The sequence below is a fragment of the Syngnathus leptorhynchus genome, unplaced genomic scaffold, assembly GCF_054491065.1.
Source record: "Syngnathus leptorhynchus isolate UIUO unplaced genomic scaffold, UIUO_Slep HiC_scaffold_307, whole genome shotgun sequence".
Lineage (NCBI taxonomy): Eukaryota > Metazoa > Chordata > Actinopteri > Syngnathiformes > Syngnathidae > Syngnathus > Syngnathus leptorhynchus.
In genome coordinates, this window is record NW_028232274.1 from 1 (window position 1) to 13,359 (window position 13,359).

The 13,359-nt window shown below is 41.1% G+C and overlaps 1 protein-coding gene across 1 annotated transcript; it reads right to left on the reverse strand.

Annotated features, from left to right (window-relative positions):
* Positions 1–14: 14 nt before the first annotated feature.
* Positions 15–4,090, reverse strand: LOC147037083 (uncharacterized). Its single transcript, XM_085905192.1, has 5 exons — positions 3,527–4,090; positions 3,411–3,443; positions 3,277–3,327; positions 2,918–3,199; positions 15–2,826 (listed from the first exon to the last, which is right to left on the reverse strand). Exons 1-5 carry the CDS (start codon positions 3,534–3,536, stop codon positions 2,582–2,584), a joined length of 621 nt encoding a protein of 206 aa, XP_085761318.1. The 5' UTR covers positions 3,537–4,090; the 3' UTR covers positions 15–2,581.
* Between the last annotated feature and the right edge of the window lie 9,269 nt (positions 4,091–13,359).

Sequence of the window (13,359 nt, forward strand, 5' to 3'; positions counted from 1 at the left end):
CACAACCTGTAGCTTCGAAAAACTCACCCCTAAATGTCTCACCACCCTGGAATAACAAGTTCACGTCATTCTTACAGTAGGCTACAGCCTGCTGGGCAAAATCAAACGACCCCATACTGTTTTTGTCATACCATTCGTAGAACTTTGCACGCTCTGAGGGGGCCAGGCGTTCAACATCGTAAGACGAAGGCTCGGGATAAGACCCTACATAATTCAGATGAGCCAACGAGCTGAATTTGTGTGGAAAGTACCCCTTTGATTTGTCTTCAAACCCTAGGGCCTTTGGGATCGCACTTAGCGCCATGGTCAGAAATGAGAGCGAGTCTATGTATCGCGATTTCAAATCAACATCCACAAAAGAGAGAACCTTACTCCCTTGCATTATAATGTCAAATTTGACACCCAGATCGATCATTCTGTTGAGTAAAATGTAGGAATCAAAACCTCTAGCATTATGTGCTACAAAAGTCGAACCTTTGAAACGAGGGTTTCTGAAAAAACTAACAAAACCGTCGACACAATCGGTACCAAACCAATGCTTCTCCATACTATTCGATTTACAACAAACAAGAAAGGGTTTGAGTGACCCGTCTTCATCTACATAGGTTTCAAAATCGTAGTATATTACATTTCTACAAGGAGGCTGTGCTTTTAGAGGTTGGATGTAACACAGATGAGGATCAAGCATTGTATCTCCCCTCAAGTCGTCACCGCACACAGCACATTTTTTAGCGAGGCAGTGATGCTTGACACGACTAGCACCTGGTTTCACATAATATTGCAAGCCGCATTGCATGCATTTTTTATATGTGTCACAGTTAGTTTTGAGGATGTCTGACCTTCTCGCCTTGCGCGGCTCTTTATGTTTGATAAAACACTCGTCATTATAACAAGTCTTATTACAATCAGGACAGATTACACGTTTAAAGGGTAGCTGTTTACATCTCGCATCAAGACACACGTGACAGTGCCCCGGGCACCGATGCTGCTCCCAATTCTCGTGACCTTTGAAGCAGTGTCTACAGAAATATGTATGACCTACAAACCCCTCAATGGATTTAACGCCGTAGAAATGATTCTCTAGTAAAAGGATAAACAAAATATCATCGGCTGATTTGGGGTAGCGAGTCTCAAAAAAAGTCATAGGACGGCAGTCGGCTTTTCTGTACATTACAACTATCTTTCTTTTGAGGGCTTTCTCGAATTTGTGTACATCAGCCAGACTTACAGCTGTGTGACAGTTCAAACCTACACTCTCTTGTAAGAGCCGAGCCTGCTGTGTGGCCTGCTTTGTTGTTAGCGAGCTGTTTAGCAGATGTGCTAACGCGAGAGCAAAGCATAGATTGTTGTCTTTGTTAAGAGTCATGTACAAATGTCGTTTTTTTCTCTTTAATATTTCTACATTAGTGGATTGTATCAGTTTGCGACGCATACCTCCACGCAAAGGCTTGAATATTTGTACCACTAATTCTAAACCTTCATCGAGCATAAGTTCTGTGTTAGACTGTGCTAAACGCTCTAGCATACTTTGTACATGCTCCCTCATAGAGTCTATATCAGTCATTTGTTGGTAGGTATGTTCTCTTTCGTCACCACCCCCCACAATCTCAATCTGAATTGCATCCCCCGTTTGTGCAATGTCATCTACCTCCTCCAAAACACCTTCGATGTTATTTTCGATATGCATGTAAAAAGAAGCAAAATCCCTGCTACCCGATTGCATGGGGGGATTTATACGTCTCCGCACTTCAACATTATTGAAATGGGGTCTGTTAACTACAGCCGAGCCACCTTGTTGAACACGGCTTAGAGGCTGAGAGGTAGCGACAGGTTCCGAGCCTGCGGGTTGAACACGACTCAGCGGCTGAGAGGTAGCGTCAGGTTGCTGAAACGCCGTATGTTGAGACGGCGCTATGTCGCCCTCAATTTGATGATCAATTATTACAGCGCAGTTGTTAGGCTGTTGGCGAGTTTGTAGGCACGGCGCTATGTCGCTACCATCAATACACGCCAAGGGTTCAACGCACATGTCATCAATTATTTCATCATTCAACACAGACTGATTATCGTGAGTCGGGTCAGGCGGCTGTACATTTAACTCGTTGATAATGTCAATCAGTTGAGCCGGTATGTTAGGACTGAGACAACGTACACTCTCATACGTGTGGTTATTTAATTCAGTTATCAAGTTTAACAATTGTGAAGAAATGTGTGTAGGACTTTGGCTACCTTCATTGACACTTTGATTATTAAGACCCTCTACCACACTTTGTAAATGATTAGGCACATCGGGGCTGAGGGCACTCTGCTCACCCGATACCACCGCATTTACACCCTCTAGAGCAGATAGCAGGTGTGATGTTAATTCTGATATTTGACTCCTATACGCACCATCCGATAACATTTCAATATCGTTGTTAATTGTCAAGATTTGTTGATCTAGTTCAGGGGTATCACAAAATCTCTGCCTTGTACCTGATTCATGATTTGTTTCATCGGTTTCAAAATCTATTTCAACAATGCTTGCTATGACGTCTGCCTCAGTTGGCGTGAGTTTAGGGTCAGACATTGCCTTTTTATTTTAAACTATCGATGTTTCAATTGCAGATGTCAATGTCTGTATTACTTTGAGACAAGAGCGAAGTTGCTGTCTGTAAATACATTCACCGTCACACGCATGAGACCTTGAATCTTTCAGACGCCTCTCTCTCACACGGAAGGATGGGTGGGGGTTGTGTGTGAGCCTGCTCCTTCTTCGACCCCTCCTACTCCGAGTCATCTGACGCCTCGAAGGTTGAGCAGCCTGTGGTTGGCTGTCAATAGCGCCTGAAGTATACAGAAGAAACAATGTTATAACATAAATATATGATAGAAAAAATAATATATATATATATATATAAAACAAAATTCGACATACCTTCAATTTCTTTTAACGATTCGCGAGTTTGGTTCAACTCCTCGTACTTAATATTCGCAAGCTCTGCGTCCGTCACGTGACCCGCTGACACGTCATCCGCTTTTTGAGCAAAGAGCCGATTCTGTCGGTCTTCAAATGCTCTTAAAAGATGCGGAGCTGAGCCCTCGTCAGACGATTCTCCCAACACATCCGACACGTTTGAAGCAGGCTCTTTGTAACCTTCGCGACCTGTGTCACCCAGACCGTTTTTCTGGATGTCTTGCTCCGCTGCACCTACCAGATCTAACATACATACATAAGTTAAACATTTTAAGATCAACGTATTAATATTAACTAACATAAATGAATGTGTGATTCACCGTAATCCGTCTGCGTTAAGTAGACTCCACTGAAGTCATCATTTAACCGCGCTTTTTTTTGTTGAGAAAAACAATAACATCACATTTCTGATGGAGAAAATAACAGAATAATGTAAACACATAATAAAACTCACGAGCATTGTGGACGTCCGCATAGACGATAATATCTATGTACAAAAAAAAACATACGTCATAAATACAATCGCATTATAACAGAATAGTTTATTTTTAGGAAAAAAAAACAACCTACCTTTCACCATTGCTTTTAAAAGATCCGCAGAGCGTAGAGACCGACTTGAGGTGGTTTGAGCTTTGTAAAGGCCTTTTCTGACTGTTTAAACACTTGCACATCTATATATCCAGATACTTTCCCGCCCTAAAGAACATTCTGACCTGAAGACCCCTAACCCTAACCCCCACCCCATTTTTAAACTCCATTTTCTCCTCCATACACAAAATTGGACTGAGGACCAGCTAATTTCATCCCTCGGAAGGTAAGATTCATTTTTTTTCACCTCATACTATTATTAAAAGCTTTTTTAAACTGAAACATAGCACCAAAAATAATTTAACTCAGCCACATACACACACATCCCACAGATACACGCGGCGAGGTCATAAAGCAGGGTCATACACCCCCCAACAATCTTAAGACCCCAAAACATGTACAGACATATTCCCACCATCAAATAATTTAACTCAGCCACATACACACACATACAACCCAGATACAGACACACGCCGTAAAGAGCCGCGCAAGGTGAGAAGGTCAGACACCCCCAACAATCTTAAGACCCTAAACATCTACAGACATATTCACACCACCAAAAAAATAAACAAAACAAGATTTACAGATGATCTAACACATATGTTCAGACTTACCACCATCCAAAAAACAAAACAAAACAAGATTTACACTCATCCTGAGATAAATACACTTACACACCTTAGCACTCTTATCTCAGGATGAAAGTGAATGAAACACTTAAACACCCCCTACAGGACGAGGGAGGAAGCAGCAGCTCATAACATTTTTGACTTTCAACCACACACACACCACACACACATCCCACACCAAACCCTAACCCAACCCATAATTCAACATTTAAATAAATAACAACCTAACCCTATAACCTATGACCTCCCTATGACCTCCATAAACTCTATGACCTCAATAACTCTTTTTAAAAAAAAAAAAAAAAATATTTAATACTTTTTTATTAAGGTCATAAATCAATACTCCATCAAACTTTGTCATAATATCCACCTACCATTCTCTCCCGTCACTCTGGTTAAACTGTTATGAAAAAAAAGGCTGTTGGGGGCTAGGGAGTATCGAGTTGATCATTATACATGAAGAAATAACCAATTTCATCGTTTGGTTTATGTTTTACACGCGTTTTAAATTTTATTGCCGAAATCGCTTTTTCTCGCCGAGATAAGCACGTTTTCTGAAATGCCGCTCTCCCGTCACTCTGGTTAAAGTGTTATGAAAAAAAAGGCTGTTGGGGGCTAGGGAGTATCGAGTTGATCATTATACATGAAGAAATAACCAATTTCATCGTTTGGTTTATGTTTTACACGCGTTTTAAATTTTATTGCCGAAATCGCTTTTTCTCGCCGAGATAAGCACGTTTTCTGAAATGCCGCTCTCCCGTCACTCTGGTTAAAGTGTTATGAAAAAAAAGGCTGTTGGGGGCTAGGGAGTATCGAGTTGATCATTATACATGAAGAAATAACCAATTTCATCGTTTGGTTTATGTTTTACACGCGTTTTAAATTTTATTGCCGAAATCGCTTTTTCTCGCCGAGATAAGCACGTTTTCTGAAATGCCGCTCTCCCGTCACTCTGGTTAAAGTGTTATGAAAAAAAAGGCTGTTGGGGGCTAGGGAGTATCGAGTTGATCATTATACATGAAGAAATAACCAATTTCATCGTTTGGTTTATGTTTTACACGCGTTTTAAATTTTATTGCCGAAATCGCTTTTTCTCGCCGAGATAAGCACGTTTTCTGAAATGCCGCTCTCCCGTCACTCTGGTTAAAGTGTTATGAAAAAAAAGGCTGTTGGGGGCTAGGGAGTATCGAGTTGATTATTATACATGAAGAAATAACCAATTTCATCGTTTGGTTTATGTTTTACACGCGTTTTAAATTTTATTGCCGAAATCGCTTTTTCTCGCCGAGATAAGCACGTTTTCTGAAATGCCGCTCTCCCGTCACTCTGGTTAAAGTGTTATGAAAAAAAAAGGCTGTTGGGGGCTAGGGAGTATCGAGTTGATCATTATACATGAAGAAATAACCAATTTCATCGTTTGGTTTATGTTTTACACGCGTTTTAAATTTTATTGCCGAAATCGCTTTTTATCGCCGAGATAAGCACGTTTTCTGAAATGCCGCTCTCCCGTCACTCTGGTTAAAGTGTTATGAAAAAAAAGGCTGTTGGGGGCTAGGGAGTATCGAGTTGATCATTATACATGAAGAAATAACCAATTTCATCGTTTGGTTTATGTTTTACACGCGTTTTAAATTTTATTGCCGAAATCGCTTTTTCTCGCCGAGATAAGCACGTTTTCTGAAATGCCGCTCTCCCGTCACTCTGGTTAAAGTGTTATGAAAAAAAAGGTTTGGTTTATGTTTTACACGCGTTTTAAATTTTATTGCCGAAATCGCTTTTTCTCGCCGAGATAAGCACGTTTTCTGAAATGCCGCTCTCCCGTCACTCTGGTTAAAGTGTTATGAAAAAAAAGGCTGTTGGGGGCTAGGGAGTATCGAGTTGATCATTATACATGAAGAAATAACCAATTTCATCGTTTGTTGATCATTATACATGAAGAAATAACCAATTTCATCGTTTGGTTTATGTTTTACACGCGTTTTAAATTTTATTGCCGAAATCGCTTTTTCTCGCCGAGATAAGCACGTTTTCTGAAATGCCGCTCTCCCGTCACTCTGGTTAAAGTGTTATGAAAAAAAAGGCTGTTGGGGGCTAGGGAGTATCGCGTTGATCATTATACATGAAGAAATAACCAATTTCATCGTTTGGTTTATGTTTTACACGCATTTTAAATATTATTGCCGAAATCGCTTTTTCTCGCCGAGATAAGCACGTTTTCTGAAATGCCGCTCTCCCGTCACTCTGGTTAAAGTGTTATGAAAAAAAAGGCTGTTGGGGGCTAGGGAGTATCGAGTTGATCATTATACATGAAGAAATAACCAATTTCATCGTTTGGTTTATGTTTTACACGCGTTTTAAATTTTATTGCCGAAATCGCTTTTTCTCGCCGAGATAAGCACGTTTTCTGAAATGCCGCTCTCCCGTCACTCTGGTTAAAGTGTTATGAAAAAAAAGGCTGTTGGGGGCTAGGGAGTATCGAGTTGATCATTATACATGAAGAAATAACCAATTTCATCGTTTGGTTTATGTTTTACACGATGCTGAGCTCCAGCTGGAAGTGTAAAAAGAACCGGGCTGGTTAAAAAAAGAACCGGGCGACCCGGTAAAATTGCTTAGCCGGGGCTCTGGAAGCCTAACACGGCGTGATCTTGTCCAAAAAGCCGCTGCTGAGCTCGAGCTGGAAGTGTAAAAAGAACCGGGCTGGTTAAAAAAAAAGAACCGGCCGACCCGGTAAAATTGCTTAGCCGGGGCTCTGGAAGCCTAACACGGCGTGATCTTGTCCAAAAAGCCGCTGCTGAGCTCCAGCTGGAAGTGTAAAAAGAACCGGGCTGGTTAAAAAAAAGAACCGGGCGGCCCGGTAAAATTGCTTAGCCGGGGCTCTGGAAGCCTAACCCGGCCTGATACTGTGCAAAAAGCCGCTGCTGAGCTCCAGCTGGAAGTGTAAAAAAAACCGGGCTGGTTAAAAAAAAGAACCGGGCGACCCTGTAAAATTGCTTAGCCGGGGCTCTGGAAGCCTAACACGGCGTGATCTTGTCCAAAAACCCGCTGCTGAGCTCCAGCTGGAAGTGTAAAAAGAACCGGGCTGGTTAAAAAAAAGAACCGGGCGGGCCGGTAAAATTGCTTAGCCGGGGCTCTGGAAGCCTAACACGGCGTGATCTTGTCCAAAAAGCCGCTCGTGAGCTCCAGCTGGAAGTGTAAGAAGAACCGGGCTGGTTCAAAAAAAGAACCGGGCGGCCCGGTAGAATTGCTTAGCCGAGGTCCTGGAAGCCTAACCCGGCGTGATCTTAGGCAAAAAGCCGCTGCTGAGCTCCAGCTGGAAGTGTAAAAAGAACCGGGCTGGTTCAAAAAAAGAACCGGGCGGCCCGGTAAAATTGCTTAGCCGGGGTCCTGGAAGCCTAACGCGGCGTGATCTTGCCCGAAAGTCGGCCTCTATACTTCCATATTAGGTACCAGGCGCTCAGAGCCAACTTGGCAAAAATTTTCTAAGTGCCCACGGCTCTGCGGGGATTGTGCGTCCGACCCGCGCCGGTTCTCCAGCCGGCCTAAAATAACGCAAAACCAGCCTCTCCCCCTGGAGCTCACAGCCAAAGGCGAAACTTTTCTAAGTGCCTACGGCTCTGCGGGCTTTTGAGTCCGCCCCGCGCCGGTTCGTCGGTCGGCCTCAAAAAGCGAAAAATCAGCCTCTCTCCCTGGAGCTCGACTCGAGTTGATCATTATACATGAAGAAATAACCAATTTCATCGTTTGGTTTATGTTTTACACGCGTTTTAAATTTTATTGCCGAAATCGCTTTTTCTCGCCGAGATAAGCACGTTTTCTGAAATGCCGCTCTCCCGTCACTCTGGTTAAAGTGTTATGAAAAAAAAGGCTGTTGGGGGCTAGGGAGTATCGAGTTGATCATTATACATGAAGAAATAACCAATTTCATCGTTTGGTTTATGTTTTACACGCGTTTTAAATTTTATTGCCGAAATCGCTTTTTCTCGCCGAGATAAGCACGTTTTCTGAAATGCCGCTCTCCCGTCACTCTGGTTAAAGTGTTATGAAAAAAAAGGCTGTTGGGGGCTAGGGAGTATCGAGTTGATCATTATACATGAAGAAATAACCAATTTCATCGTTTGGTTTATGTTTTACACGCGTTTTAAATTTTATTGCCGAAATCGCTTTTTCTCGCCGAGATAAGCACGTTTTCTGAAATGCCGCTCTCCCGTCACTCTGGTTAAAGTGTTATGAAAAAAAAGGCTGTTGGGGGCTAGGGAGTATCGAGTTGATCATTATACATGAAGAAATAACCAATTTCATCGTTTGGTTTATGTTTTACACGCGTTTTAAATTTTATTGCCGAAATCGCTTTTTCTCGCCGAGATAAGCACGTTTTCTGAAATGCCGCTCTCCCGTCACTCTGGTTAAAGTGTTATGAAAAAAAAGGCTGTTGGGGGCTAGGGAGTATCGAGTTGATCATTATACATGAAGAAATAACCAATTTCATCGTTTGGTTTATGTTTTACACGCGTTTTAAATTTTATTGCCGAAATCGCTTTTTCTCGCCGAGATAAGCACGTTTTCTGAAATGCCGCTCTCCCGTCACTCTGGTTAAAGTGTTATGAAAAAAAAGGCTGTTGGGGGCTAGGGAGTATCGAGTTGATCATTATACATGAAGAAATAACCAATTTCATCGTTTGGTTTATGTTTTACACGCGTTTTAAATTTTATTGCCGAAATCGCTTTTTCTCGCCGAGATAAGCACGTTTTCTGAAATGCCGCTCTCCCGTCACTCTGGTTAAAGTGTTATGAAAAAAAAGGCTGTTGGGGGCTAGGGAGTATCGAGTTGATCATTATACATGAAGAAATAACCAATTTCATCGTTTGGTTTATGTTTTACACGCGTTTTAAATTTTATTGCCGAAATCGCTTTTTCTCGCCGAGATAAGCACGTTTTCTGAAATGCCGCTCTCCCGTCACTCTGGTTAAAGTGTTATGAAAAAAAAGGCTGTTGGGGGCTAGGGAGTATCGAGTTGATCATTATACATGAAGAAATAACCAATTTCATCGTTTGGTTTATGTTTTACACGCGTTTTAAATGTTATTGCCGAAATCGCTTTTTCTCGCCGAGATAAGCACGTTTTCTGAAATGCCGCTCTCCCGTCACTCTGGTTAAAGTGTTATGAAAAAAAAGGCTGTTGGGGGCTAGGGAGTATCGAGTTGATCATTATACATGAAGAAATAACCAATTTCATCGTTTGGTTTATGTTTTACACGCGTTTTAAATGTTATTGCCGAAATCGCTTTTTCTCGCCGAGATAAGCACGTTTTCTGAAATGCCGCTCTCCCGTCACTCTGGTTAAAGTGTTATGAAAAAAAAGGCTGTTGGGGGCTAGGGAGTATCGAGTTGATCATTATACATGAAGAAATAACCAATTTCATCGTTTGGTTTATGTTTTACACGCGTTTTAAATTTTATTGCCGAAATCGCTTTTTCTCGCCGAGATAAGCACGTTTTCTGAAATGCCGCTCTCCCGTCACTCTGGTTAAAGTGTTATGAAAAAAAAGGCTGTTGGGGGCTAGGGAGTATCGAGTTGATCATTATACATGAAGAAATAACCAATTTCATCGTTTGGTTTATGTTTTACACGCGTTTTAAATTTTATTGCCGAAATCGCTTTTTCTCGCCGAGATAAGCACGTTTTCTGAAATGCCGCTCTCCCGTCACTCTGGTTAAAGTGTTATGAAAAAAAAGGCTGTTGGGGGCTAGGGAGTATCGAGTTGATCATTATACATGAAGAAATAACCAATTTCATCGTTTGGTTTATGTTTTACACGCGTTTTAAATTTTATTGCCGAAATCGCTTTTTCTCGCCGAGATAAGCACGTTTTCTGAAATGCCGCTCTCCCGTCACTCTGGTTAAAGTGTTATGAAAAAAAAGGCTGTTGGGGGCTAGGGAGTATCGAGTTGATCATTATACATGAAGAAATAACCAATTTCATCGTTTGGTTTATGTTTTACACGCGTTTTAAATTTTATTGCCGAAATCGCTTTTTCTCGCCGAGATAAGCACGTTTTCTGAAATGCCGCTCTCCCGTCACTCTGGTTAAAGTGTTATGAAAAAAAAGGCTGTTGGGGGCTAGGGAGTATCGAGTTGATCATTATACATGAAGAAATAACCAATTTCATCGTTTGGTTTATGTTTTACACGCGTTTTAAATTTTATTGCCGAAATCGCTTTTTCTCGCCGAGATAAGCACGTTTTCTGAAATGCCGCTCTCCCGTCACTCTGGTTAAAGTGTTATGAAAAAAAAGGCTGTTGGGGGCTAGGGAGTATCGAGTTGATCATTATACATGAAGAAATAACCAATTTCATCGTTTGGTTTATGTTTTACACGCGTTTTAAATTTTATTGCCGAAATCGCTTTTTCTCGCCGAGATAAGCACGTTTTCTGAAATGCCGCTCTCCCGTCACTCTGGTTAAAGTGTTATGAAAAAAAAGGCTGTTGGGGGCTAGGGAGTATCGAGTTGATCATTATACATGAAGAAATAACCAATTTCATCGTTTGGTTTATGTTTTACACGCGTTTTAAATTTTATTGCCGAAATCGCTTTTTCTCGCCGAGATAAGCACGTTTTCTGAAATGCCGCTCTCCCGTCACTCTGGTTAAAGTGTTATGAAAAAAAAGGCTGTTGGGGGCTAGGGAGTATCGAGTTGATCATTATACATGAAGAAATAACCAATTTCATCGTTTGGTTTATGTTTTACACGCGTTTTAAATTTTATTGCCGAAATCGCTTTTTCTCGCCGAGATAAGCACGTTTTCTGAAATGCCGCTCTCCCGTCACTCTGGTTAAAGTGTTATGAAAAAAAAGGCTGTTGGGGGCTAGGGAGTATCGAGTTGATCATTATACATGAAGAAATAACCAATTTCATCGTTTGGTTTATGTTTTACACGCGTTTTAAATTTTATTGCCGAAATCGCTTTTTCTCGCCGAGATAAGCACGTTTTCTGAAATGCCGCTCTCCCGTCACTCTGGTTAAAGTGTTATGAAAAAAAAGGCTGTTGGGGGCTAGGGAGTATCGAGTTGATCATTATACATGAAGAAATAACCAATTTCATCGTTTGGTTTATGTTTTACACGCGTTTTAAATTTTATTGCCGAAATCGCTTTTTCTCGCCGAGATAAGCACGTTTTCTGAAATGCCGCTCTCCCGTCACTCTGGTTAAAGTGTTATGAAAAAAAAGGCTGTTGGGGCCTAGGGAGTATCGAGTTGATCATTATACATGAAGAAATAACCAATTTCATCGTTTGGTTTATGTTTTACACGCGTTTTAAATTTTATTGCCGAAATCGCTTTTTCTCGCCGAGATAAGCACGTTTTCTGAAATGCCGCTCTCCCGTCACTCTGGTTAAAGTGTTATGAAAAAAAAGGCTGCTGGGGGCTAGGGAGTATCGAGTTGATCATTATACATGAAGAAATTGCCAATTTCATCGTTTGGTTTATGTTTTACACGCGTTTTAAATTTTATTGCCGAAATCGCTTTTTCTCGCCGAGATAAGCACGTTTTCTGAAATGCCGCTCTCCCGTCACTCTGGTTAAAGTGTTATGAAAAAAAAGGCTGTTGGGGGCTAGGGAGTATCGAGTTGATCATTATACATGAAGAAATAACCAATTTCATCGTTTGGTTTATGTTTTACACGCGTTTTAAATTTTATTGCCGAAATCGCTTTTTCTCGCCGAGATAAGCACGTTTTCTGAAATGCCGCTCTCCCGTCACTCTGGTTAAAGTGTTATGAAAAAAAAGGCTGTTGGGGGCTAGGGAGTATCGAGTTGATCATTATACATGAAGAAATAACCAATTTCATCGTTTGGTTTATGTTTTACACGCGTTTTAAATTTTATTGCCGAAATCGCTTTTTCTCGCCGAGATAAGCACGTTTTCTGAAATGCCGCTCTCCCGTCACTCTGGTTAAAGTGTTATGAAAAAAAAGGCTGTTGGGGGCTAGGGAGTATCGAGTTGATCATTATACATGAAGAAATAACCAATTTCATCGTTTGGTTTATGTTTTACACGCGTTTTAAATTTTATTGCCGAAATCGCTTTTTCTCGCCGAGATAAGCACGTTTTCTGAAATGCCGCTCTCCCGTCACTCTGGTTAAAGTGTTATGAAAAAAAAGGCTGTTGGGGGCTAGGGAGTATCGAGTTGATCATTATACATGAAGAAATAACCAATTTCATCGTTTGGTTTATGTTTTACACGCGTTTTAAATGTTATTGCCGAAATCGCTTTTTCTCGCCGAGATAAGCACGTTTTCTGAAATGCCGCTCTCCCGTCACTCTGGTTAAAGTGTTATGAAAAAAAAGGCTGTTGGGGGCTAGGGAGTATCGAGTTGATCATTATACATGAAGAAATAACCAATTTCATCGTTTGGTTTATGTTTTACACGCGTTTTAAATTTTATTGCCGAAATCGCTTTTTCTCGCCGAGATAAGCACGTTTTCTGAAATGCCGCTCTCCCGTCACTCTGGTTAAAGTGTTATGAAAAAAAAGGCTGTTGGGGGCTAGGGAGTATCGAGTTGATCATTATACATGAAGAAATAACCAATTTCATCGTTTGGTTTATGTTTTACACGCGTTTTAAATTTTATTGCCGAAATCGCTTTTTCTCGCCGAGATAAGCACGTTTTCTGAAATGCCGCTCTCCCGTCACTCTGGTTAAAGTGTTATGAAAAAAAAGGCTGTTGGGGGCTAGGGAGTATCGAGTTGATCATTATACATGAAGAAATAACCAATTTCATCGTTTGGTTTATGTTTTACACGCGTTTTAAATTTTATTGCCGAAATCGCTTTTTCTCGCCGAGATAAGCACGTTTTCTGAAATGCCGCTCTCCCGTCACTCTGGTTAAAGTGTTATGAAAAAAAAGGCTGTTGGGGGCTAGGGAGTATCGAGTTGATCATTATACATGAAGAAATAACCAATTTCATCGTTTGGTTTATGTTTTACACGCGTTTTAAATTTTATTGCCGAAATCGCTTTTTCTCGCCGAGATAAGCACGTTTTCTGAAATGCCGCTCTCCCGTCACTCTGGTTAAAGTGTTATGAAAAAAAAGGCTGTTGGGGGCTAGGGAGTATCGAGTTGATCATTATACATGAAGAAATAACCAATTTCATCGTTTGGTTTATGTTTTACACG

What these genes read in the sequence shown, in the direction of transcription:
- LOC147037083 (XM_085905192.1), bottom strand. An exon ending in TGCGGACGTCCACAATGCTC is followed by an intron (nt 3,328 to 3,410) that starts GTGAGTTTTATT and finishes AACAAAAAAAAG; the next exon opens with CGCGGTTAAATGATGACTTC. An exon ending in CTTAACGCAGACGGATTACG is followed by an intron (nt 3,200 to 3,276) that starts GTGAATCACACA and finishes TATGTATGTTAG; the next exon opens with ATCTGGTAGGTGCAGCGGAG.